The sequence below is a fragment of the Rhododendron vialii genome, chromosome 1a (assembly GCF_030253575.1).
Source record: "Rhododendron vialii isolate Sample 1 chromosome 1a, ASM3025357v1".
Lineage (NCBI taxonomy): Eukaryota > Viridiplantae > Streptophyta > Magnoliopsida > Ericales > Ericaceae > Rhododendron > Rhododendron vialii.
Genome location: NC_080557.1, coordinates 48091057 through 48118854, shown reverse-complemented (window position 1 = coordinate 48118854; position 27798 = coordinate 48091057). Strand labels below are relative to the sequence as shown.

General features: G+C 37.9%; 5 protein-coding genes across 8 annotated transcripts; 1 reads left to right on the top strand and 4 right to left on the bottom strand.

Annotated features, from left to right (window-relative positions):
- Positions 1-311: 311 nt before the first annotated feature.
- LOC131326182 (rapid alkalinization factor) lies at positions 312-1065 on the bottom strand. The gene has a single exon (XM_058358828.1). The coding sequence runs from the start codon at positions 889-891 to the stop codon at positions 514-516; it is 378 nt and encodes a 125-aa protein (XP_058214811.1). The 5' UTR covers positions 892-1065; the 3' UTR covers positions 312-513.
- A 1407-nt stretch (positions 1066-2472) lies between these two features.
- On the bottom strand, positions 2473-7684 carry LOC131333207 (protein LOW PSII ACCUMULATION 1, chloroplastic). 2 transcript variants are annotated; one of them, XM_058367614.1, is made up of 9 exons: positions 7289-7683; positions 6216-6319; positions 5372-5507; positions 4904-5135; positions 4604-4761; positions 4082-4270; positions 3675-3775; positions 3182-3278; positions 2473-2799 (listed from the first exon to the last, which is right to left on the bottom strand). In XM_058367614.1, the coding sequence occupies exons 1-9, from the start codon at positions 7529-7531 to the stop codon at positions 2725-2727; spliced, it is 1335 nt and encodes a 444-aa protein (XP_058223597.1). In that variant the 5' UTR covers positions 7532-7683; the 3' UTR covers positions 2473-2724. The 2 variants fall into 2 exon arrangements, 1 of the variants encoding a protein (XP_058223597.1); XR_009201755.1 differs by lacking the exon at positions 2473-2799 and having other exon boundaries at positions 3675-3771; positions 7289-7684.
- Positions 7685-9157: 1473 nt separating this feature from the next.
- Positions 9158-11140, top strand: LOC131322660 (small ribosomal subunit protein eS21y). 3 transcript variants are annotated; one of them, XM_058354078.1, is made up of 4 exons: positions 9158-9291; positions 10233-10304; positions 10410-10542; positions 10817-11140. In XM_058354078.1, exons 2-4 carry the CDS (start codon positions 10255-10257, stop codon positions 10877-10879), a joined length of 246 nt encoding a protein of 81 aa, XP_058210061.1. In that variant the 5' UTR covers positions 9158-9291; positions 10233-10254; the 3' UTR covers positions 10880-11140. The 3 variants fall into 3 exon arrangements, with proteins under 3 accessions (XP_058210061.1, XP_058210053.1, XP_058210069.1); XM_058354070.1 differs by having other exon boundaries at positions 9195-9291; positions 10218-10304; XM_058354086.1 differs by having other exon boundaries at positions 9263-9285; positions 10218-10304.
- Positions 11141-12627: 1487 nt separating this feature from the next.
- Positions 12628-15418, bottom strand: LOC131298354 (bifunctional protein FolD 2). Its single transcript, XM_058323774.1, has 5 exons — positions 15196-15418; positions 14386-14569; positions 13696-13853; positions 13328-13540; positions 12628-12999 (listed from the first exon to the last, which is right to left on the bottom strand). The coding sequence occupies exons 1-5, from the start codon at positions 15313-15315 to the stop codon at positions 12769-12771; spliced, it is 906 nt and encodes a 301-aa protein (XP_058179757.1). The 5' UTR covers positions 15316-15418; the 3' UTR covers positions 12628-12768.
- A 7751-nt stretch (positions 15419-23169) lies between these two features.
- LOC131298378 (heavy metal-associated isoprenylated plant protein 36-like) lies at positions 23170-24952 on the bottom strand. The gene is made up of 3 exons (XM_058323811.1): positions 24545-24952; positions 24357-24432; positions 23170-24117 (listed from the first exon to the last, which is right to left on the bottom strand). The coding sequence occupies exons 1-3, from the start codon at positions 24590-24592 to the stop codon at positions 23405-23407; spliced, it is 837 nt and encodes a 278-aa protein (XP_058179794.1). The 5' UTR covers positions 24593-24952; the 3' UTR covers positions 23170-23404.
- Positions 24953-27798: the final 2846 nt, after the last annotated feature.

Sequence of the window (27798 nt, the reverse complement as noted above, 5' to 3'; positions counted from 1 at the left end):
CTCCGTCCCAATTTATTTGTCCAATTGTCGAAATACGTGTCTTTCAAAAATATACTTATATCTTACATTTTATAATTTTTTTTTTTGAAGATTTTGTATAATAAAACTAATTAAGATTTATCAAATAAGATTCATATTGCATATTAAAAATATTACGAATTGAAAATTATAGTTAATTCTTTGAGAGGTCAAACGCTCTCAAAAAATCAAAAAGGAGACAAACAAACCGGGACGGAGGGAGTAACTCACTTGTCTATGACTCTATATAATTTGATAACATTCTTCTAAAAACTAAACTGAGAAAAATATACGGTTCACAAAAGCCACATTTTTTTGGCTATCACAATTGCAAATCTATAAAAGGACAATCGTTGAATCAATTCAACTCATTACATTGCTGGCTTATTTGCTGCAAGTAGAAGAGAAATACAGGGAAAACCCCGAGGACTTAAAAAAAAAAAAAAAAAAACCGAAAAACATTTTGAACCAAAAAGAGGGCATTAAACCGTTGACTTAATAATAATAACCGTAGTCGGAGCGGCATTGGGTAATGGCATTGCAACTACGGGAGTAGGGGTTAGCATCAGCGCCCTCGTCGCAGTTATAATAGGACTGACCCCTTTGCGAGCACGGCACGAAGTCGCTCTGCAGCGCTTCGTAACAGATGTAGTACCCCGAATACAACTTGCGCCTCTTGATCTCCGAATCCACGTCGAACTCGCCCTCCCCCGTGATGCACTCCGACCCTCGGCATCCGCCGGGTTTCACCGCGGCCCAGCTCCCCTGTTCGCGGTGGCCTCCGCTTGCTCCGGCGGTGGACAACGAGATCATGACCACCACCAGAGAAACAACTAGTGGTAAGAAGGGGAAGGAAGAAGAAGAGCTCGTCATTTTCTTTCGCTATCGTTTTTTCCTCCTCCTTTCTTCTCTGACCTCTCTTCTAGTTTATGTTATGCCCGTGGCTTTCCTACGATGGTGCAGCCCGGCACGGCGGCATTTATGCTATTCAAATACCATAAGTCCTGCAAAGGATTCGAGGAAAAATATATTTGTATCTGGCCAGTGCCCCCCCAAAAAAAACTATAAAAAAAAGTACGATATTTTTTATTGTTTCTGAATGCTAATTTTGGTTCTCCACTTTTGTACGCAAGCTATTAATTTCATGTATAAAGTGGAGTGCCTGCGTACAAAAATGGAGCGCGAAAATCAATTTCTTTTTTTATTTAGGAAAGATACAAAATATCAAAGCAAGAGCAGCACATTCGTGGGAAATTGCATTGGAATTTCCGAAAAGCCTCTCTCAGGCATCTACTAACATAGTGGCTTTTATAATCTTGATGACAGCTTTGTATCCATTTTCAAGCTGATTTCTCGGACAGGAGAGAGATGCACGTCGTGACATGTAGCTGGAACAGAAGAGATTTCGAGATATTGGTCGAACGGCATCCGGCTGTTCATCTCGGCGCGGATGGTTCAGATTGAATCTGAGAGCATATAGATCTGAACCGTCCATTGCTTGGTCACAATTCAAACTGTCGATTGTCAAAATAAACAGCCAGATCGGCATCCGACCGCTCAACACCCGCTTGGCAGGGGTGCTTGGCAGCATCTCCGGTCCATATAGGAATAAACCTTATACTCTGATCAAATAATAAAAAAACAGAGACTGTATCATGTTAATGGAACATCGCAGGTGCCTAATTGAATTATTTTCGTTTTGGGAGAAAAAAAAAAAGACGGTGAGAATGCGGACTCTTGGTTATTGATAACCAAACAGATCATATGACTGTCAATTTCCCACAAATCATCTATTATTAGTTTGAATGATTGACAATATTTGATCAATTTTATTTATTTATAGACAAGACCTGTAAAACCTTTGGCTTGAATCATCAAATGAAATAATGACGGTTCTTATTTTACAATCACAGCATAAAAGTATCCGATTTGCTATCTCTCATCTAAAATGAAAATGAACTCATTTTAGGCGGTCCATATAGAGCGTTTTCTCTACCTCGAGTGGATAAATTATAGTAGCAAAGTCGGTGGCTATGGAGGTTCAACTGATGCTATCATCTATTGTCCCTACCCTCGTTTCCAGAATAGATACTATTAATTTCAGGAGCAATTCCCGAATCCCGTAAAACTGCAGGTTTCGAAACAATCGAATTGCTTCAATCCATTTGGATTTCTCTACCCTCGTTTCCTTGTTTGGGGTTTCAATGAAAAGTACTGTTACCGGGGGGGAAAAAAATGGTACTCAATAGCTTCCCCAGAAGATGTTAAAATAAAAAAAAAGCTTCCCCAGAAGATACGAAGGTCCTAATAGAAAATTTAGATAGATAAACCAAGGAGGTCTAGCCTTTACTCTCGGTTGGAGATCTAACTAAATGCTTGGATTCTAAAATTAATGGAGTAGATCACCCGGTGCATTTCATTTCCAATCCTTACCGTTGCAAATATGCAGACACAGAACCTAACATGACGGTTCATAACATCCATACCTGTCCCATGTACATAAACATAATTCTTGTAAATCGAACGGCTCTAGACACATCTGTCAACCATTCAGCGTTTTTTACACTGAAAATATAAAAATTGATAAACTCAAGACACACAATAAGCAAACAATTTACAGTTCAAATCAGGCATAAGAACAGATATGATCCAAGAAAAAGAAAAAGAAAACAATAGAGGGGACAGTAGGCTGGAAAAAAGAAAATGTCATCTTTCGAGCTTGCTTAGTAAAGCTTCCATGGGTGGCAGCTCCTTCACAATTTGTTGCCAGTCAGGCATGCCCTGCAGCAGAGAGGGTGAGAATGTTAGAATTAAAAGAAACACCATATTTGACCAAAACCAGTTACTCCTACATTGTCTAGAATATATACTCCAATCTTTTTTTCTTTTCTTTTTTTTTTTTTCTGGCAACTGCATTGTCTAGAGTTGAATGAATGAACTTAATTACTTAATACTCGCAACCTTAAGGCCAAATGCATGTTCGGTCACCATGACAAGACATAGGAGAAACTGAGAAAGCAATGAGCTCTAATGACTAGTCAACCTATGAAGGACGATCATTAGAAGAGTCCAAAGTTTCCCGCTCCATGTTGCATATATAAAATATCATGCCGATTGAGAGGGAAAATAGGTAGGGGAGGAATTATGCATTTTGAGCACTGACCTTCCCTGATCTTCGAACACGACCATCTAGACGTAGTATTATGTAGACGTCTTCACCAGGAGTAACCCCTTCAGATTTCTGTTGATCCTCTATCCAACTGAATCAAGTTCAGGGAAAGTCAGAAGCTAGCAAATTATAACTGGAAAGAACCTTTTCAAGACTTAGAACTTGAAAGTTTTTTTTTTTTTTTTCCTCTGCTAATGTTAGTATTGTTAGTTGTAGTTAGTGAGATTTGAACCCTGTCCAATGCATGGGAGTATATGGTGCCTACCACTCCACTTGCTGGAACTTGAAAGTTTTAGCTTATTCTTAGGGAAATTCTGTAAGCAAATCTATATCCCACTTTCTTGGCATAAACTAGAAAGGAGGCAAAAGGAATATATGATTAACAAATCTCTTTCATAAGAGACCACACAATGAGAACGGAAAATTGCCACCCATCAAGAAACAAGAACGAAAAAACTTGAAACCAAATTTACAAGTAGCTGCTGACCTTTCCCACTCTGCAGGTGATACCACCTCAGCCTTGAATCGAACTTCAGTTTTCAATTTCGATTTTGCAGTTATTGACAGAGCTCGTTTGTCAAAATCTTCCTAGCAGGATGCCATACACAGCGTTAGAGGATTTTTTAAAGGCTAAATGTTGATCGAATACACACGACACAGTTCACAACAAAATTTGTTGCAACGGTGCACTGGTGCAGAATAATCAAGACTCGTGCACCGCATGACACATAAAACTTATTACTCGAATTTACAAACCAAATTCAGTAACTTATCATTTCATCACAATTGTTTGAAGAAACCAAGATAACCAATAAGGGATACAGGGAAAACATGTTGGCTCCCAGGAAAAAGGCAGCGCCAAGCAAGAATGTTATGGGATTTTCTCAACCTTACCCCAATAGAAGGTAGGGACGGAGCAGCCTTTGGACGATTGCCGAAACCTTTCTTCGTAATTTGTGGTGCTTTAGCTTGTCCCCAAATTACAGGAACCAAAAGAACACCTCGTCGGAGGAGCTCAGTGCGGAACCTCTCAGCCTTTTGGATGGCTAAAGAAACAGTCTCCTTTTTCCCAGCCAAAATAACCTGAATCAATCACCAGTGATAACATTAACACACCAAGAAACTGAAGATTTAGACAACACAAATATCCATACACATCTGGGAGAAACTTAAAACAGACAGACATATTCATTGACCTAGCCAACAGAAGACGCGATATAACCAACAGAAGACGCGATGCAGCTTTCTCTCCCCTGGGACGCATTTTCCACTTTCCTCCCCTTTCAACATTTCATCCTTGTACCAAATATTACCCTAACCTCCAAAATCTACGACTCATAATTTATATGATTATGATTTCATTGAAAGCCATTTAGACATGAAGAATCTGATTAAGGAAAAAGTATAGATACTAACAGGCCTGACAGTGTCTCGTAATTGAACAAGTTCAACAACCCGTTTAGTTGAGAGCCGCAAAGGCAACCTTGATAGAGTTTCATTTCGGGATATCTGAGCAAGCTGTTCCTCTTCTTTCTTGTTATCCCAGAAAAACAGTGCCACGAAAATTATAATACCTGCAGGATTGCTGATTCAAAAGCTTAGTCATTTTCAGCAGTTGCCCGTAACAAAATTAATGCAAATAATCAGCAAATCTAGTTACAGATATGCAAGGTGTCTCAATATCATAATTGGAAGCAAAAGAGCGTTTTCGTTTACCGCCAACATTGATGGCAGCATTTTCAGCAGTTGCCAATAAATCAGGAGCATCATCGCCACCCTGGATCGCACGTATTAGCCTAGGTACAGTAAAAAACAATGATATCCCTGCAGCTGCAGAAAGAGCAACGTAGAAAAATCTCCTAACTCCCCGAAATGGTGCTTGGACTTCACTAATTAGTTTAAGATCTCTTCGGAAGCTGTAGCCAATATCTTCCCCACCAAGCCTAGCCTGTGCATAAAAAAAGAGGCCGCACGTGATGTCTTAAAACTCAAGTGTTCAACGACTGAGCTACACTTTCAAGTTCCAACTGACAACATTTATTCCAACGTGCAACACACAACCTAACAGAAAATGATAAGTGAACTTGGCATTATCAAATGACATAACCTTGACAGGCTTTAATGAAATGAGCATATGCACAACAGAAAGATATAGACATAATGAAGATCAAATCAAGCAACAACCTCTTCTTGCAGTTCCTTGAATTCAGGCAAAGCTCTAAAGGAGGCCAAGTCTGGATCATTAAGAATTGTACCAAATTTGAGGTTATATTCTCTCAAAGCAGTGCGCAGACATTCAGCAGCTTTCTTTCCTTCCCCTCTTTCTCAAAATGAAAAGAAAAACAAAAGAAAGAAGAAATCAAAAAATTTAAGATTGATCAGCTTGTGGCCAAGCGAAGCGTATGACAACTTTTCATTCAGAATTCAAAGACATGACACAGTAGAAAGAAAGGGGTGAGAGATCATGCTCCGATGACGTCTACTTGCTCTGGTGAAATCATATATGCAGAAATACAAGCCAACTTTAAAAGATCCAAAACTCATGCCGGACCCTATCCCAAAGGATACCAGCACCCCATCCTTCCAGTGGGTTGATTCAAAGTTAGTAGAAAATGCTAAAGCCCATCTGATTTATACAGTAAGAACTGTAGAACACGAATTCCAGAACATGGAACACACTCATTCCAACAAACCAAATTTAGCAAACTGAATTTTTTCCGCACCCATAGGTTTGTACCTTTCAGGAAAAAATTTACTAGTAATTATGAAAATATGGATATAGGCATCCTGATAGTATATGAGAGCTTCTAAGGTGAAGACTGATGAAAGGGCCATCATACAAGTTTTACGTGTACATGGAATTCTTGTGACATTATTGCATATTTACATCATTACCTTCCATAATGAACCCATTTACGAGTACAAAATCACCTCATGTATAAAAAATACTTCAACAGACCTGATTTACCAAAGGAACACAGCAAAAGCAATGAAAAACACAATCGGAAGGAAAGCAGAGAATGGCCACCTGTAGGCATGACAACAGGCTTTGTTGTAGAGAGCAGCTTGAGCTTCCACAGGATTAGGATCCAAAGTAAGTGCTGTCTCAAACTGAGCTAGAGCATCTTTGACCTGGAAAACCAATTGTCATGGACAGGACTCAGGAGTCACGGGACAGTGAAACTTTCAACCTGTTTGTCTTTATGATTCACAAAACTGCAAGCCTAGAAGAGCAATGCAAATGTCCAGATAATCTGATACTAACAACTACCAAGTGATGGAATTCTAAAAACTCGTAGAAGTTTGTGATTTACAAAGCATTAAAAATCGATTTGTTATCCCAACTATAGAGCTTCGGAAACAATCAACTGCAACGGGTTCAATGACAGCCCACTAGCCCAGCATCCTTACGTGGAATATTGTTAAACACAACTCCTCGAATCATATCTTATGATCTTATCATGTTAAATTAATTTGCTTCCTGACTCTAAGGAAAATATGAACATCAAAAATTTGACTCCTTACCTGAACAACACCAAGAGGTAGTTTGAAAACAGGCGTTAATGAATTCGAGATGAAGAAATTAGGGAGGTATTTAGAAGTGCACTTGTGCAGCCAATACTATCTCAAACAACAATATTAATTACTTGAATTCGAAAGACTTATGGAGGTAGAATATTGTATTTGTGCTTATACTGTTTTCGTATGAAGTCGTTAATATTCTTATTTATCTATCCAACTTGAGAATTGTGCTATGCACATGACCACTCCTCATTATCCACCATTTCATACTCATGCAATAAGAACATAAATTTCCACAAAACTATGACTGCCCATTTTACAAAATTGCAACTTGGAAAAGATATTGCCGTAAAGAATTTAAGGGTACCCGTCCTTTGGAATGGATAAACTTATGGAGGAAGACAATTGTGCTTATACTATTTTTATATGAACTCGTTAATATTTATCTATTCCCATTTGTGAATTATCTTACTCATGCAATAAGAACATCAATTGGTAAAAAACTAGGACCGCCCAGTTTCGAAAATTGCAACTTGGAAAGGATTAATAGTAAAGAATTAGAAATAAATTGAAGGGTACCCGTCCTTTGGAGAAGAGAGAGAGACCCAAGTTGACACAGGACTCCGCTGTAGGTGAATCAAGTTCCGTCGAAGACGACGGCGGTGGCGGCGATGTAGAAGAGGAGCAACGGATGAGAGAAAGATGGGGGGGCTTCTTTTGGGATGGGAAGAGGGTTTTCCTATTGGGAAGCCACGTTGTTGTTCTTGAGTTTGATAAGCCGAACAAGAAGTGCTGGTTCAGGGCAAAGGTTGCTTCAGCCATTGGAGATTTCACATACTACAAGTATTCATCAGTTCATTTATCCATAGCCCATAGTGTGTTTTGACACTTGAACTGGCTTTTGCTATTGATACTCCTTCACAATCCTCTGTGAAGTCGTTGCGACTGGGGCTCGTTCCGACCATTCAATTTTGTTTTCATTTTCTTACCTTTTTTCCCATTTTATTTATTTATTTGCAGCAGTCACAATATATCTATCGAAATAGTAGTACTACTATAATGAACAAAGGTCTTCGTGTTTTTGTTTTAAGGTCTTGTAGTTTGATAACTCAATTTTTATCATTTATAATTAAATATATTTAACAATAATTACTTAAGCGTATTTAAATTGTATTATTTTGTAACTTCAATATTTAAAAGCTTTTGATAATATAAGCTAAAAGTTTTGTAAAAAATAAACGGCCTAGTATGTAATTTATCTGTAATTCATAGAAGAATACACCACGACTACATCGCTATCACCACCACTCCACCGCTTCTACCACCCGCACTACTCCACCATTGCTACAATCACCGCCACTCCCCCATTGCTACTACCATTATCACTAAGTCAACGGCCACCACTTCACCCATTTTACCACAACGACTACGCCACCTCTCTACCACCACCACCATCATCCCTCCCCACCTTTTTTCACCGCTAATCATTCACTTCTTTACCACCATGACTATACTATCATTCTCCACCGTCATCACTATAATCTCTCTACACCATACCATTGCGATCTTCCACTATCACCCCTCTCAAATGCCACCTTTGTAATGTATTCACCTTATAATTAATATCTATTTTCCCTATAAAAAAAAATTGCCATCGCCATTATTCTAAAACCCTCGCTCTTAGCTCCCCAATTGACCACCAAATGCCACTACAGCCACCACCACTGGTGTCCTTACATTGCCACCATAACATCACCACCACAAACACATAGTAACCAGCTTAGAAATTTCAGCATTCAGTTTAAACTTTCAAGTTTTAACTCTCAATTGTATCAATCAAACACCTAAACAAGTTTTACCACAACCATTTTAGGCAACACGTGCATGATAACTTTCGGAAACAATTTCAACTGGCATTTCACAACATTATATACATCTTAACAATTTTATTTACTCCTAACATTTTACTAAATTTTTCGCATGCACGAAACTACACACCACCGAATATTGATTTAGGGGTTACACTTCTTTTAGCTTGATGAGAAAATCATCTCCAAGACATATGTTGATTGCAATGGGGTTGGGCTTATATTATTTAATTTTAATGGATTAAACTCGAAAAATGGTAAATTTTAGATTCGTGAATGACAATTTAGTAACACTCATGTGTGCCGACAACCGAGTTGAAGGCCTGCTTCTGCAGAAGTGTCAAGAGTAGTGGTGTCCTTTTTGGAATGTGCTTGCGTCTAGCTTATGTTAGTTTTGGTTCAATCCTATATTTTGTAATGTAATCTGTATTGCCTTCGAACTTCTCCATTGTGTAATGGATTGCCGTTTTAATTTTTTTTTTTTTTAAAAAGAATGTGCGCAGTGGATCAAGGCAGAGGATTGATGTGAGAAATACAAGCCTTAAATGGCCCAACCCACTTTTTAGGCCCAAACCAAGCAAAGAAAGAGGCAAAGAGCCATGCCGCGTAAATAACAAAACCCGGCGTAAACAACAGAACCCTAAAACGAATCTATTGTTCGGACGATAGGAATCGCAGCAGCAGCAGCAGCAGCAGCAGCAGCTCTTCGTCCAGGTCTCTCTCTTCTTCCTCCTCTTTCTTCTTAGTTCTTCATCCTCCTCATCTAGCTAACGTGTCCGGAATTTTATGGGAGGATCTGGTGCAGATCCCGCACCAGTGTCTTGTCGTGTCGATTGGGGGATTCGTGTAACATATATAAGTGCAGAGATGGCATGATCTCTTAGGAATAATCCACGTGCGATTGGCTCGTAGAACATTGCATCTATGCAGTATTATAAGACCACTTATTGACCTTTTTTCCTTGGATGGGGCAGCACCTCTTCATGACTCGGTGTGTGATTTCATTTGGCATTGGGAAGGAGGGTTTTGTAGCGAAGGGGTGGTTTGGGACTTGGTGTTTAATAATTTATACTCTCAGTTGAAGATTGATTGATGGTTGTGCAGTTCTTTAAGGCTTTATGCGGATTTCGACTCTCCTTTTTCGGTCACGCTTGGGGAGTGGGAAACGAGTCTAGTTAGGATCTATCTAGTTTGGGAGGTCTGGCTTGAATCTCTTTAGTTTAGTTAGTTGTACTTTGGGTACTTATTGGACTTCTTTGAACTGGAATATATTTTTGGTCTTCAAAATGTCGTTCTTATGTGGGTTGTTGGTTGTTGGTTGGGTGGAATCTTGTACTCCACTGCTTCTTAAGCCAGAAGTGTTTATGTATAGGTACCATAAAATTAAAATGTATGCAAGGAGGATAGAAAATTGGTCGATCTGCATGTAGTAGATTATGCTGTAGAAATGGGCATGCGTAGTAGACGGCTGTCCATTATTATTGTGGTGTGGTATCCCTGGTATTGTTTGGATCCACCAAACTGGATGAAATGTGTACCTCTTTAGCATAATATTCCTTTAGGTGATTACATATTTAGATATTTATTTTCAAATCTGAAACTTGCTGAGTCATGCACTGATTTAGCTTTTGTTAATTAAGTTGGATCTTCTATAGGGCTTTTAATCTCGTAGCAAAGATGCAGAATGATGAGGGGCAAAACATGGACCTTTACATCCCCAGGAAATGGTATGTGATGAAGTATAGTTTTTGGGGTTTCAGTTTTTTTTTCTTTCCTGGGGCCGTTACTATTGGAAATGGTGATCGTAATTGGTATTTTGCTTCCAATTGCAGTTCTGCCACAAATAGGCTAATCATAGCGAAGGACCACGCGTCTGTGCAGATTAATGTTGGACATTTGGATGCGAATGGTATCTACACTGGCCAATTTACCACTCTAGCGCTCTGTGGTTACATCCGGGCTCAGGTTATTCTTCTTGCTACATTTTTCCTGGTCTTGGCATGAACATCACATGTTAAACGGATGAGACATTACGAACTTTTTGTATAAATATGGTCTTGTAACTATCCCACGAGTAGGAGATAATGTTTCTCTTTAAACAGGGTATATAGATATGTGGGAAAGAAGCCAGTTTTTGCTGTTAATTTTGTTTCGTTAGACAACTGATAATTCCTCATAATTGCATGCCAAAGCTTTATCACGCCTACTACTCTGACACTTTTGGCTATTTCTATTGCAGGGAGATGCCGACAGTGCACTTGATCGTATCTGGCAGAAGAAGAAAGCTGAACTTCGTCAGTAGAGAAGCTGGGAGATGAGGGGCCCTATAGTTGGCGCTTTGCTGATTGAGAGAATTTTCTTGCTTATTAGTAGTTGCTCGGGTCTGATGTAATCGCTTTTGTGCCTTTCCTTTATCTGTTTTAGTGACATTTTACACCTATTATGCACCTCTGTAAGACATTACACTTTGCTCATGTTTGATTATAAACTTCTTCATCAGACAAAGTAATGAACGGTGCCAAAATTGAACTAATTAGTGTCACAATAAATTTAGTTGTTTAAACCCTGTTATAATAACATTTATTGCTTGAGTTTTATTCGGAAATCATATTGATCTCTCTGCCATAAGGTCCTTTTTGTGCACCACAGTTGTGTGCACCTTAAATAGGGAATCTCCCGGCTCCCATCTTCCTTTTTATTTATCGTACATACAAATCTGCCCTGAAGTGTTGCACAAGATTCAAGTTGTCTGTGAAAATGGTTTAATTTGACAGTGTCGTGAAAGGAGTATAAGAGTGCATATGCATAACCATTCCCCTGGGGACTGAAACAGTGTGTGGTGGGTTAACAATCCTCTGACTTGATCCTATGGCTTGACCTTCTCTATCTATGCGGAGTAGTATTTAGATTGGCAATATTCAAATTGGCTTTTGTCTAATGTATTTGAAATGCCTCTAGAATATGAACATTCTATTTTTAATTTGCTTTAAATGAACGGATTGTATTCTACTGGAGGTCAGCATAGAGTATTCTTGTGATACTCATACGACCCTGTTATAAAAACAATGGTATAATGTTGAAGACGTGAAATTTTGTATTATTAGAGTTTTCTTCTAAAATATGCCACAGATTTTGTTTTTTACATTTGTTTTCGTTCTAAACTTGTAACTATGCTGGTTAGCAAGAAAAATGATACACAATAGTGCATCCAGTTTTGACAACATTGGGCACGACTACTACTTCGAGATAGGCAGGCGGTTTGATGTCTTGCAAAAAGAGAAGGGACGAAAATCAAGTGAGGAAAGCATATATACCTGGTAGGCAGAGGTCCCAGAGCCGAAAACAAAATCAGGTGGGAAGTCATGTCTGCTGAAATCCTCAGTGCAGCAGACTAATACTGCCCCTGGGGCTGCCAAGAATATGATCAAAAGAGATGCTACAGGGAAAGAGGAGAGAGACACCATATTGTCCTATTTGGTTCCATTTCAGATACTTTAATGAACATTGCGGAATTGAACTAATTGGTGTGATTCAATTATACTGCGATGACCATGAGGTAAGTTACCCGTCTTATTAATCTTTTCTCATGTGGAGGTTATACCTGTCTTACCAATCGTCACTATATATGATTGATGGTGTGATGTTGTATGCACTTTTTGATGCACTATATGGAGAACGCGTAACAACTGCAAAAAGAGACACTGTATGCCTTCTCATAGGTGCAACACAATGCTAACCAATAACTCAAACCACAAAAAATGACCAGAAACTGCGGAGCCTCACGAGTCATGACTACTTACAAAGTTTCATAACAAAAAGCTGCAACGTTCAAATGTTGCCACAAAGCCTCCTAATTCAAAACATCCAGTCCCATGACAGAGACTTTTGATATAGTACGCCAGTCCGTAATAACAATGCGATGAATCTTAACTAACACCATGAAGCCTCATTATATTGCTTTGGTACAAGGCATTGCACCATTGATATTTCTTTTTCAAAATCTGTGTTATTGTTAGAAACTTAAAGAAGGTCTGAACACTTATCTCAAAATTACAACACTAAACAAGCATAATCATCATTGATCAAAGAGGGAAAAAATGTGCACAATCACTGAACATTAGAGAAGCGACTTCAACAAATTTGTAATTTCAAAACAAGCAACATCCAACTAAAAGCTTTGACATTGTTAGTTCACTGCTTAATTACTCGCTTGGCACCCTCCAATGTATTCTTGAGTAGCATAGCTACAGTCATCGGGCCAACACCACCAGGAACCGGAGTTATCCATCCTGCAACCTTACATGCTTCCTTGTAATCCACATCTCCCACAAGTCTATATCCTGCCTTTTTACTTGGATCATCTACAGCATTTGTTCCCACGTCAATAACTGCAGCACCAGGTTTGATCCAGTTGCCTTTAATCTGATATTAGATAAAGAATTAAGTCAAGGATCTAAAATATCTTGAATGAAATCAAAAGTCAGAACAATGACAAGCGAAGAAGGTAGTAACCATTTTGTTTTGCCTGGGGATATTCATGCCACACTCAGTTTACATCTTGATACTTGTAATGCAGTAGCGGCTTTTACTCTTTACTAAACCAATAGTCAACTTATGTTATCTAATTAATGCTTAAAGAAAAATTCCAGAACTCCATCAGGAAAAATGGAAAATGAAAAGCCAAGTTGTAAATAACCAGGATATCGAAGATCTTAGCCCCGGAATATAAATATGAAATGCCACTACTAACCATCATTGCTTGTCCTGCTGCAGCGATAATAATGTCTGCTTCACGGATGATGCTCTCTGGATCATGAGTATGTGAGTGGACAACAGTAACCGTGGCATCTGCCTTCAAAAGTAATAGTGAAACGGGCAGTCCAACTATGTTACTTCTACCCACCACAACTGCCTTCTTTCCCTTTATGCTAATACCACTCCGTGATAGAAGCTCAAGACATCCCTGTTGACAAAACAATTCTCATTAGACTTGAGAGTGTTCATAGAGGATCCTCTATCTCACACCCACATCAACATAATTCTGGAACAACAAGAATAGCTGTACATAAATTAAACAATTTTAGAATAACCCTCCGACTTTAAGACTAGATATGTTGCCTTGGGGGTGCAAGGAAGGAACAGAGGTTCTCTGCCTTTCATGGCGAGCTTGCCAATGTTCAGAGGATGAAAGCCATCTACATCCTTCTCAATGGTGATTTCACTTAAAACTCTCTCTTCATTTATGTGTTTCGGCAAAGGAAGTTGAACTAATATACCTGCATAAAGCAAATCCATTAGATGATTACTTCAAATACCAACAAATATGATACGCTGGTTGAAGAACCAGTAAAATTGCTTGCTATCTATTTAAGCATTAACGAAAATTTCACGGCATTGACTGTCTTTATTTTGAAATTGTGAACCGATTCTCATATTAGAAATGTTATTTTCTGGGATGCCAGAAGAAACTAAGAGGAATAGTTGATATCAAACATTTGCATCAGATCTCAACAAAAGACTTACCTACTCCAGTTAATGTGAACTTAGGATTCCATTTTGTGTACAGTCAAACTGGATGTACAAACATGTGTTTTTAGTTCATAGCATCTGCAATCGGTTTCATTCATTGCAGGTGCTAGATTGACAAACAACAATCGATAAGCACATAAATGACTATTACATGAATACAGGAAACGAACACACAAGAAACTCGGAAATAATTCATAGAAGCGCCTTGATCTTGATAATAGCGGCAGAACAAATTCATGAACTATTTATCTTTCACTTCTCTGATAACGAGAAACTGACCATGTACATCAGGATCTGCATTCAACTCGTGGACCTTGCCAATCAATTCAGCTTCTGGTACTTGTTCCGGAAGGTCCACATCAAACGACTTAATCCCTACTTCAGCGCAAGCTTTCCTCTTCATGCTCACATAGCTTTGAGAGTCTTTCCTTGTGCCTACAATGACTACAGCCAGTCCTGGGACCTGAGATTCGACCAAATTCACAACCATTTCTCAAATCGGTATTCCAAAATATAACCACTTTATTCAATTCTAGACAAAGGTTCGAAACAATAATCCACAAAACATCCCAAAATGTAACACTCATCTACAGCAGCCACAGAAAATTCGTCCAATTGAAACCATTAAGCTGCTATTATGTAAAATCAGCACAGAGAATCTACGATTGGTATATCCAAATTCCAAACCCAATAGCAACAAAGCTTTATACTTGTTCAACCGTAGTTTATAAGTTAAACAGACAGCTTTTTGTTAACTCAGGTGTCCGGCCCTGCTTACGCTATGCACACCTCGACTAATCCTGGGGATAGTTGCAAACAATTGATAAGCGTCTGTCTATATGCTTGGTTTCCAAAAAACAATCAAGTTAAAGTCCTTTTACTCTCTTTTTGCATAGTTAAAGTAAATATAATCCCCAAAAGCAGATGATAAGGTACCAAATGGCGAAAGTAAACAGAGAAATCGAATCCTTCTTGATCCTTTTCTATTCTACTATACATTGCTGGAAAAAATTGTAGCTCTGATTCCAAGTAAATCAAACACTTGTTAAGTATGTCTTGTGACGTTCACGAGAGAGAGGGAGAGGTGACCTTGCCGTATTTGTCGGAAAGATGGCGAACTTCGGAAGCGATTTCAGATCGGATTGTCTGAGCGATTGCTTTGCCGTCGATTATGGTGGCCTCCTTTTTCTGATCGGACTGCGATTCCATTGTCACAACACTCCAAATTCACACACACACGCAGAGAGAGAGAGAGAGAGAGAGAGAGAGAGTTCAGTGGCCTCTGTTTCTGTTTCTGGAGACTCAATTCACCACGTTCGAGCCCAGAAGGCCCAAATCAACACGCATAAGCCCATTACTTGTTACTTACATGGGCCTTATTCATCACAATATAGAATACCATCGGAAGTCTGGGATTCGAGTTTATGGAGACACGTTAAACTCTCTATGGTTGTTAATCAATTAATTTTCCTTTAATTCCGTGTAAATGAATATGGCAAAAAAAAAAAAATGCATAAAAGCAAACTAGAGTTGAGCCACATGCGAAATTTCCTGTGTCTCACTTCAAGACTTCAAGAGAGAGTTAATGATACGGGTGTGAAATTTCTTGTGTCCCTCCTTGCCATTGAATTAAGTACAGAAGTCTGTAAGGGAGAGTAACAGAGAGGGAGAGATCTACTAGTTGATAAACAAGAAGGATAAAATGTCGATTTGACACTATTGCACATAACAGAGAAGTCCACAAGCTTTTCGCATGTACAAAGTGAAGGAGCAAATCCTTATTCCATTCTTATCAACATACCTTACAAGCTATAATACATGTATGGCTATTACGAGATAGATGATCATATACAAAGTTACAACTTTTTCCATCGTTAACCTCATCTGACTAATAAATAATTGTTACAATGATCACTATCGAGCGTCAATTCATTTTCCAAATTCGATCCACCATGAAAATGAATCATAAAGTTCAAAGCTAGGTGTGGCTCCAAGATCCCAAGAACATCATAGTTCTAATAGGATCTTCCACCCCATAGCCCATATTTCCATTCCGTCTCTCTATGTCTTTGGAATTAGAAATCGAACGACTACTTCCACTCCCTATTCCATCCACGGTGACCATAGCCGCCTTAATAATTTGCCGGAAATTTTCTCCGACCGTTCTCTTCGATTCCTGAATCAAAGAGCTCTCGCCGGAGAAATTCTGAGGCTTCATCCTCAATATGTTTGGTTTTGTTAGGCCAAGATAATGAAGTTAACATTAAGAGTTTTGGTCCACATTTATAGAAGAACCTAAACCCCACTAACAACAAAAGAATATATGAACAGGGTGAAATGGGAAAATGATCACGTGGGTGGGAGGGTCCACTAGTTCTATTTGGATGGCATAGATTCGTCATGTTGGTGGGAAAATTCATTCTATACCCCGTGGCATAGCCACGTGATGTCCCAGAGTCTTCTTCATGAGAAATTATTCGTTGCCCCAAGGGCAATGCCAGGTGGTGCCTCCCACTTTAAATATTCACTGACACGCGTTTTCTTCTTCTCTGTCCCACTAGACACAATCTTTCCTCTAAAATTAAGTGTTTCAAATTTCAATCCGTTTGAATGGGTGAGAAGATTTTATTTTTTTATCATTTAATTCTAAAGGATCATAATTAAATTTTGACTATAGGGCTCTCGTTGATTAACCCTAAGAAAGTCGTAGAATCAAATATCTCTTAGGACTAACCAACGAGAGCCCTAGAGTCAAAATTTAATTATGACCCTTTAGAATTAAATGATCAGATAAATAAAAGACTGTGTCTAGTGGGACAGGGGAGAGAAGAAAACGCTGTCAGTGGATATTTAAGGTGGGAGGCACCACCTGGCATTGCCCTTGGGGCAACGAATAATTTCTCCTTCTTCATCACACATTGTTGTGGAGACCAATAACAATGTGTGGCGAAGAAGGCCCTGAGATATCACGTGGCTGTGTCCTTGGGGCATAGAATAATTATTATGTTGGTGGAGGACAGATCAGCTTAATAATTGAATTTAATGGCCCAACTTGTAAAATTAAGTCCATCTTTGTTTCAACTTTCAAGTGCGAGACTCTGTACGCATTCGTGTAGTTTAACTATTTTAAAGATGGCGGTGCTCTGAATTTGGGGAAAGTTTTCAACACACACCTTTTTAAGGTGTATATCATATTGTGTCACCTCATAAAAAATTACTAGTAGGACCGGTCATTCATAACATTTTTATTTCGTATCGTAACTTTTATACTAAAAATTCGTAACTTTTCATCAATGATTCGTAACTTTTTAACAATACATTCATAACATTTTGGGAATCATAACATTTTGGTGTATTTTAATGAAGGTGCACATGATACACACCCAAATAAGGGGTGTGCATTGTAGCACTTTCCTTGTATGTGCAAATAAATAAAAAATATTAGCAATAATGATCCTCCGAATTGGTTACTCCATTAACTTTCAAGAGTGAGAATGCGTTAAACCTCAAGGAGTTGGCCTAGTCGTTAAGAACCGAGACTTGAAAGTTTGATATTTTTTAAAATCTCAGGTTCAAAATCTCTCTGTGCTATCAACTTCTTTTGGTCCAGTTCACACGGAGCCTTGAATTATCAAAAGAAAAGAGTGATATCACCGACAACATAGGAGATATAGGAATCACTCAATTCACAAAGAATAAATTCTATGGCATTTTGGGTGTAAAGGAAGATGCTGCAATAGGAATGTGTATGTAGTCCCAATTGTGTTACAGCAGGTTGAAAATTCTTCATTTGGTGTTTGTTGCTTTCATTACTGCCTCTATCACTCTTCTCTTCTGGACAATTCTCCAACGAATAAAATAATACTTTTTTAGGAAACCTTTTACATAATAATGTTATGTACATTCTATCGACTACTTTTCAACCACGTCTCTCTCACGTATATGTGGATCCCGCGCATTTAATTATGAGATGAGGTCCCACACATATGTGACAGAGGTGTGGTTGGAGAGTGCTTGATAGGAGTGTTCCTAAACTTATTACTTTTTATGGCATCAAGAGTGATTTATTAGCCTCCAAAACTTAAGTTTTGTAAGAACTTAAATAGTACTTTCAAATCCATTTTAAAGCTTCTTACAGTGCAAAAAGTCAGGAAATAATAATAAAATTGGACCAGTTTAGTTCTATTTGGTATAGCATCAAATGTAGGTTATCGGACTTTAACTACTCTTGTTTTTCGATGCAGATCAAGTGACTTAGATGATGGGACAAGTTTAACAATCGAATTTTTTAAAGCCAAATTGCCAAGAATGACATTAACAAAAAATTGGCATTATATTTGAAACAAGGGTGGAGAGAATTGTGTTATCATTTTTAGTGCAAAATTATAACTTTAGCATGAAATTTGGCAACGAGGGTGGACTTGCTATGAAGTTTGAATAGGAAAAATTACTTACCTTCTGCCATAGTGTTTGTCTAGAGAAGTCCGGAAATCATTTTGAACTTGAACCAATATGTTCCACAAACACAAACTCTCACTAATTATTTTCGGAGAGCAATGGGTAGAATTTCTAATTTAATCTATATAGATGTTCTTCACACTTGATGGTAATCACAGGTCTTTATATGGATAGATCGAGACCCTTTCTCAATGGACACAACTCTTTATACTTCATTCCATCAAAGAAGTAATAAGGTACCTATTTATTAAATAGTTGCAACTTTACACATGAATGGTTACTAAACCCATTCATGAATAGTCACCATATCTATTCACAAATAGTCACCAAACCTTTTCGTGAATAGTCACCAATTATTTAAGCAATATTTTAATTAAATCTAATACCTATATTTTAGTTACGAACATAAATACTATAATATATAAATAGGATTGGTGTGGCATGTGAGCCACGTAAATAAATTCCAACAAATTAGGCCCCGTTCCACCAAGAAAAATCAATACAGTACTTATCTAGTCGTGTGCCCGCCAAGTATAGGGGCTTAGGCCCCGTTCCAGAACACATTTTTAAAAAATAAGTACTTATTTCACATTTTCAAACTCAAAAATAATTTAAATGAAAAATAATTTTTTAATTTTTTTGACATTGTATAAAATATCTCAATAAGATCTACAGTATCAAAAAAGATCTAAATTAATAGGAAAATTATTTGCGTAAACACATAATTTTTGAGTTTAAAATTATCTTTTTATAAAATAAATACTTATTTTCCTTTTGAAAATGGGACCTTAGTTTATATTCAGTTTGTTTTATTTTCTCGATCCTGATTGTAAACTCGTGTGCTATTCCACTCCCAAATAATTGAACTAATAGTTCCTCCTTATATTTGCTTTTGTTTCAATGTCTCTTGTATAGTTGATAAATTTGGTGACATCCATCAGTTTGATTTGACAAATGGAGGAAAATTGTACTAGCATCTATTGTGACGCATAAGTTACCCCCACAAACTCAACCGTTTGTTTATGTGTAATCTTACCCTGGAACAGAAAAGTTCTAGGCAACCTCTTTAACCAGTTGTTTCTTTCCACTTTGCTAGTGTGCCATTGTTGTACGTACTTACTATCATTTTCAGCATTCACCACTTCGATCTTCACCAATTAATTAACCTGAGACCAATACACTTATATATTTCTTGTTGAATGTCTAGGGAATTTCCAAGGGGTAAGTCTATCATCTTTTTATTGGTAATAATGCAAGATGTCTTGAGCTAATTTGCATGCACGTTATATTTATTCCTATAGCAGTGCTCCCACAACCTTATAAGGAAGCAAACTTTTACTCTCTCCGTTTCGATTTTTTTGTCCAATCTCGGGTTTCTAACTTATTAAGAAAATCAAATCTGATCCATTAATTTTGAAATTGAACAGTTAATTTGGGACATATATAAGTCAAATAGGGGACAGATAAATTGGGGTGGAGGGAGTAAAGTCACAGACCAAGAACACCAGACCAATCCCTAAGTCTGTCGTATATATGTAAGAGCAAGTTTACTAGTGGATAGGTATATTACCTTGTGAACAGTTCACAATTCTACTTTAGCTATCACCTTTTTTTTACAACTATACAAATACTATTTATTTTACCTAGCACCAATTAAAATATACATTTTTCACTCTTTTCCTATTATTTTTTTCCCCGAGGAGAGAGAGAAAGAAACAATAAAAAAGGAGCGTGAATAGTGTTTAGGTAAAAGTGGATAAGCCCTGTTCATAAATGCATTTTACCTGCCCTTTTACCTAATCTGGCGTAGGGGTATTTTTTGAGTTTCTCATCTCCAAAGTAGCTAAAAAGGTATTTACCAATGCTGGTGTACATACTCTTAAGATACACAAAAAGGCATGACAAACTTTTGTTATCAGACTTAAAGCATCCGCAATGGTAATAATCAAAACCCATAACCAAAATATGCCACGTCAGCATTTGATTATTAATTTAGTCCATAATCAAACTTAACAACCTCTACCTCTACATTTGTTATTTTTGCATCCTTAACCAAAAAACCCTCACAATACACAATTCGCATTTATTCAATCGCAAACGAATTCTAATCACACGTCCGACCACACCAAATTATTCGTCTTGATGAGACGATTCCAACGTGGAGTGTTTTTTAGTTATTAGGTTTGGTTATTGAGTTTTGGTTATTGTTAAAAATTGTTAAGTTTGGTTATGGAATGAGTGAAATTTGGTTATTTGTTAAAAGACTTGTAACTTTGCTTATTACAATGTGGGATATTTTTTGAGCATTGTTGTTAAATTTTTTTATCCACATTCATTTGCTTATTACAATGGGGATACTCTTATAATGTTATAATGTTATGACGTTTCAAAATTCTATGCGAAGGGACACGTGTGTTGATATGGCACTCACATTTGTTAAAGAGACTAGGCTCAGTTTCAGAAAATTTTCTTAAAAAATAATTATTTATTTCACATTTTCAAAGTAAAAAATAATGTAAATGAAAATTAATTTTTTAATTTTTTTATATCGTATAAAAAATCTCAATGAGATCTATCAAACAAGATCCATATTGATAGAAAAATTATTTCCGTAAGCACACAATTTTTTAGGTTGAAATTGCCTTTTTTTAAAAATAAGTACTTATTTCCCTTTCGGGAACCGGACCTAATTATTATCTTTTGTTATCAGACTCAGAGACTTAAATTATTATGATTGTTTCATTTCAAACTACTGTAGAAGAATACATGCTAGAGATGTGATTTTGGCACTTCACTTTTAACTTTGTAATCTCACATGATCAACACACAAAATGGAGTGCTAGTGATTAAAACTGAAATGTCAAAATCAATTTCCTACATGCTATTCTATTTGTTTTCTTCAATGCCACAGTTGTTTTCGGAATTCTTTTAGTTTTCTAAATAATTACTGATTCAAAATCTTATGCATTTCTCAATTCTCCCAAATCTGGTCAAATCCAATAAATCTCTCTATCTGGACCATTATCCAGCATATGCCTCGGATTGAGATTGATTCTTTTTGCTACTCTCATTTTTCCTATCTATATATCGTGAACACACCATTGGATATCGTCCCAATTCATCGAATATGGAGATCGAAATAGTAGTACATATTAAAAAACTTCCTGCTTTTCTATAAAGTTCAAACCCTAGTATCTATACAAGGCAAGGGATTGCAGTTGGGCGGCTTGCATGGGCCCTTGTGAACAAATTGGGGACTGGTCAAGGGCCATGGCTATCAGGCAATTTCCTGGAAAGAATATTACTTTATCTTGGTATATATAAAAGCTGGAAAAATTCTGTGAAATAAAAGTAGCAGTACTTTTCTAGAGATTCCATAGATCGATCCCAGATATTCCATTCAAAATCCTATTTTGTTTGAATGAAAAGGAAAATGAGGTAAACAACATAGATATCCATTTAATGAGCGACTGAAAGACCCAAAAAAAAAAAAAAAAAGCTTTTTAAAAAGTATCTATTACATTTTGATTTAGTTTGATAACATAGTCAAAACATGAGTGTTATGGTTTGATGAGCCATAGAGTAGGCAAGTGGAGTGGACGTACCCTAATGGTAAGTGTCATGTACTATTGTGCATTTAACGGGTTCAAACCTCATCAATTATAACAAATGTTACTAACTTTCGCCGAGGAAAAAAAGAGAGAGTCATAGAGTAGTTAATTAAGATGAGGTGATACGATTTCTCTTAACGGTGTAGCATGTGGGACAGGATAAGTCTACCCATTGCTCTTTGTATGGTATGGAGGATGATATCTGCTCTTTGAATGTGCGGAAGGTGCAGGAGAGGTTGGGAGGTCAGTTTTGCTTCAAAACAAATGGGCTTTGTATCATATGGGGACCAGACAGTACGTTCTAGCTACATTTTGTCATTCCCTTCTTCCTTCTTTTTACAACTTGATATCGGTTAACTGATCTGAAGATCAATCCAACCGTTCGCTGACAAGAAAGCCCGATTAAAATCTGGACAAAGTCCATATGAACTGACTCAGCACAAAAATTGACAGAAGTGAGAGTGGAACTACAGTTCAAAGTCCGCCATTCCGCGGTTGCCATTCCACGGTTGCCATTCCACTCTTTCTTTCGTTTGATTTTGCACACATGAATGAATAGGGAGGGTTTGGCAAGTAATTTGACTGTGTAGGGTTGGGGTTGGGGCCGTAGTTAGATCCCAACTGGACCACAACAACCACATTCAACTTTTTCCAATATCTCAACTAAAGCAACTGTCAAAAAGAAAATACTTGAATGCGTTGGGCCATAGGGGTACCCATTCTTTGTTCATTGAGAGACTATAACAACAAACAAAAAGCAACAACTAAACTGGCTTTCAGCTCAAAATGGTTGCCTGGCTAGTAATACCATCACCATCTAAAGCAAAAGGCACCCACAAAATAAGTGTTCTTTCTTTAACCAAACAATGAGCTTTCTTTTCGAAAAGACACAACCAATTCCTAAAAAAGAAGTCATTCAGAACTTTCTGGAGAGAGAGAGAGAGAGAGAGAGAGAGAGAGAGAGAGAGAGAGAGAGAGAGAGAGAGAGAGAGAATTCAGCAAACAAAATAGTCCTTTCCATATGAGAGAATAAAGAAAGGAAATTTAGAGGTCTTGCGAAACATACAGGCTCTAAGCTTTTATTAATGAGCTCAAGCAAACCCAAAGCAGTGCAAATCTAGCTAACATAAAAACAGACCATCAATTACTCCTTCAATAAACTACCATAACATATACTTATCATATCGTCTACGTATACCGTATATCCCCACTCGTATCCTGGTTACGAGTTACATGATAGAGCATCCAGTCTCATCATCATCATAATCATCAGCACCATCATTACCATTGGCGAATGCATGGATTGGATGTAGAGGTGGTGGGTAATCTACCTGTGACTGCATGTAAGCATTTGCTGGCGGGTCATAGTGCAAAGTGCTAGTACTAGGATACGCCATATTGTAGCTCAACCCATAGGATGGAAGCGGATAATAGGCAGGTGGATATGGATACATCTGCTCAGATGGAGGGCCAAGATTCATGGACCCGAAAAGCGGGTCCAAGCCCTCAGATAGCATAGGGTATCCAGTGCCGCTGGCTAGTGCATCACCGCCGTTCTCATTTCCGTTCTTGCTCTTCTTCTTTTTCTTCTTCTTCTTTTTACCTCCGCTGCCACCACCAGTGGCCGGAGCCTCAATTTCTCCACCTTTTTCTTCCTCCCCCAGAGACTGGTCATCGCTATTGTCAGCAGGGTTTTCAGTTTCCACTTCTAAATCCTTCTGTTCATCATCATCATCACTTACTTTCCCATTACTTTCCGGGTTTTCTTGTTTCTGGTTATTCTTTTTTTTGCCGGACTTTTTCTTCTTTTTTTCAAAGTTTTCCGGCCAAAGCTCTGCATGTTTCCCGGTTTTCACCAGCTTCTTGATCAATGTGTCTGCGTTCACGTTTCCAGTCACAGTAACCTTTTGTTGCTGAGAATCAATCACAGTGGTATAAACACCTGAATATGAGACAGAAATACTCGATCAGCAGACAGCAGTCAGCAAAATTATTGTAACAAAGGATCAATATCCAAAGACAAAACAGTCATTGAAAGACATTTAATTTATCCAAAGAGAAATTGCTGAACCACATTAATTTAAACAAAATATAACTCCTAAACTGTAGGCATGCATGACATGTAGGTATAAACAAAACATTCCCATACACACTTGGGGGGTATTGGGTGTTCTGTACTACCCTCTATGTTCTGAAGGATTTTCTTTACTTTCTTCTTGCAGCCTTCGCAGTGGATGGAGACTTTCAAGTTCCATGTCTGTGGATAAAAACAAGGGCAACAGATGGTAAGAAGACCAGAGAAGTAATGACTGAGATGAAAAGAAGCAGAGAAGTGGGTGAAGAAAAACAGAAAGCATCGAATACTCTACCTGGTATTTCAGTGGTTCTGACGCATCATCAGCGGGTTTTGTTGCCATCTTACACGGAGAGAGAGAGAGAGAGAGAGAGAGAGAGAGAGAGAGAGAGGTGCAGAGCAGGGGAAGGAGAGGTTTGGATGGGCAGAGGTTTTAAGAGCTGGGAGTGGACTACTGGAGTAAGAAGGGGAGGAAACAATCGCTTAAAAAGTTGGGCAAACAAAGATGGAGCACTCTGGTGTGGAAGCCACATCAGCTCCAAATAATTTGGCCCCTAAGGCCCAAACCAATTGGGAGCCACCAAAGGAGCATTCCAGCATTTTCTACATAAAATGGATCCTAAAGATCATCAAAAAATAATCCGCAGTCCTAATTTGGAGTTCCTTTAACAACGTCACGGGCAACTTTCACCTTTTAAGATCTCATGCATATTTCGGACGATGCATACGACAAGTCTTATATTCCCTTGAAATATCCAGCAATGGGCCACCAAAGTTAATAATATTAATTGATGATTATAGAGCTAGTAATGACTAAAGTAATTGAAAAAGTTATCCGTAGTGAAAAAACCCCAATTTCCATACCATCATTGACAAGACTCCAACAAAAACCCATTTCTGATTTCTCCTACCAAGCTAAGTTTCCAACTTGCATTGAGATACTATGATCAACTTGCCATCTTTTTTGCATTTTGCAAAGGTTTATGGTCCCCCCTCCGTATATCCTGCCACTTAAATCCCTATATTCCACTTTTACTTTTTTTTTTTTGATAACTAAAGCGTCTGGACTAATCACCGCCCACTTACGGGGTCCTAATTAAAGTCAAAGCAAAGTTCTATATATATAAATTGGCCCCAATGAAGTTGATAGAACCTAATTAAGAGGTTTCGAACTTGAGAGGCTGAGACCTTAGGAGGTTACTTTAAGGGCAGAAGGCAGGTGAAATAATTCCTTCAGAAATCTAAAGGCAGAAGGCAGCTGGGTACTAGTTGGCCCACAAGACCGGTTGTTGATCTACACATTTGAATATGAAGAAAGAAATATATCTACTTGTATAATTAAACCATGCATGGGACTAATCGTACATACTCCAATTAACAAAGCAAGGGACCAATCATCATTACCGACAAACCGTAATTGAAAATCAGATGAGTGGAACCATGTAATAACCAGCCAATCCTTTCCTTATATATGTTCAACAAGTGAATGCATGGCATAAAAAACTCTTTCTTGATCTCCATCACCAACTAGCTAGTACTGTCCAACTCAATCTAGGATGATAAGGGCAAGAGAACAAGGGAAAATTACGGTACATGACGCGTTTTGATAATTAATACCTGTTAAGGAATACTGAGAATATTTGTTAATGCTGAAAATGTTATTGGCGGGTATTAATTATCAAAACACGTCATTAGCCGTCATTTTCCCAAAGCACAATATACAAAAGATGACAGTGGCTAAGGAAGCATGTGGCAAGGAACCTAAATACACTAAATGATGATCAATAAACAATTATGGCACCTTTCATTTTACCACTATAATATGAACACTGAAGGCGGATTTCTGAAACACGACAAATACGTTAAAAGGGCCTTTTCCAGATGATATAAAGATAGCGCATAATACAATAAAACAGTGCTACAAGATAAACTGGCCGGAGGAACCCATGAAAATCCATAAACAATTGAAACACTTCACATTTTCCTATAGTTTAAGCACTCAAGATAGAAATCTGAAAGGGGACAAATAGTCTAAAGGGGTTCTTTTTCCACATTATATAAAGACAGCACGCAAAACAATAAATATAAAGACAGCACGCAACACAATAGACCAGGACAAGATGCCTCGGAGGAAACTACACTTTTTATCCCTAATCTCCAACTTTCTATAAGCCAATGGTTACCTAAACTTTTTCAAGTCTCCCTAATGACTCGTGACCATATTTTGCACTCGAAACAGTTTACTTTTATCTAGTCCGTGGGGAAAATTGCCTAAATTGATTTATGCCAAAGCCACCCATCACCAAAATTATTAGTACTACAATGAAGCGGTATGTAGTTGAAGCTTGAGTAGTTAAGAGTTGGGTTTTCAGGGTTTGGAGGAATTTCAGAGATAGTACGTTTGTAGTGTTTAGGTCTGGAGTATCCAGTGGAAGTTTCAGCTTCTTATGGTTTTCCGTTTTTATTGGACAATGGATTTGAGTGAGTCTGAACAGGTGATGCTTGCATGAATTGAGCTCACACCTTTGTACGTAGGAGGATATATATCTGAGATGAAATTAATTTAAACTGCATAATGGACCTAGACATTGACTTCTGCGAGTACAGACCAAACCATGCCTGAAAAGTTCCTCAGAATCGTGATTTCTCCAACATTACACACTGGGCAAAAAAAAAAAAAAATGCCACAATTATTCATACTTTGCCAAAACGTTTATCGGTTCTTGTTTCTTTGAAGTAAAATCACCGCATGTAGATTTTGGTAGTTGACTAAGTGATTAGGCACTGGAATTTTGCAACATAAAAAGACACAATCTTCTAGCTACTCTCTTTGTTAATTATTGCGGCAGAATTCATCAAACTCCTCCACGGCATTAATTAGCACTAATCCTGCGGGAATGTTAAAAATTACTAATATTGATGGTACGTATGAAGCGGCTACAGGCAAAGGAGGGATTTGTTTTTGTGGTTAGAGATGAAAGAGGGAAGGTCCAGAGCATGGAAGCCATTCCCATTCGTTGCGCTCAATCTGCAGAAAATGGTGGAAGCTTTGGGATTTAGAGGAGCATGCAGCTGGATCGATCAAAGACAGAATGGCGGAAGACTGTATTATTTATGGAAGGTGATGCACAGGGAATGATCAAGATGCTACAGGGGTCGACTCAGATCAAAAGCCAATCTGGATGTCATTCATTATCTCTAGTTAGAGGTTTAAATTCTTGTTCTTTTCATCCCATTTTGTGTAGTTGTACGTAATGGGGTGGTTCACGTTATAACCAAGTTTACCGGCTATCAATGGACTCTCCGATCGAGGGCTTGGGAGGGGGATGTCCCGAACTAGGCTCAAAGGGAAGATTATGCGAACTCTCCTTTATTCGAGTGATTAATAAAGCTATCGATTGACTAAAAAAATAAAAATAAAGACACAAACTACATGCCAATTTTCATCACTCTCCAGCCAATTTTTCATCTTAGACGGGTCCTGTTAAGTTTCTCTTGGCATATATGCAGCACCATTCAAGTTTATATTGCAATGGCAAATGAAGGTTC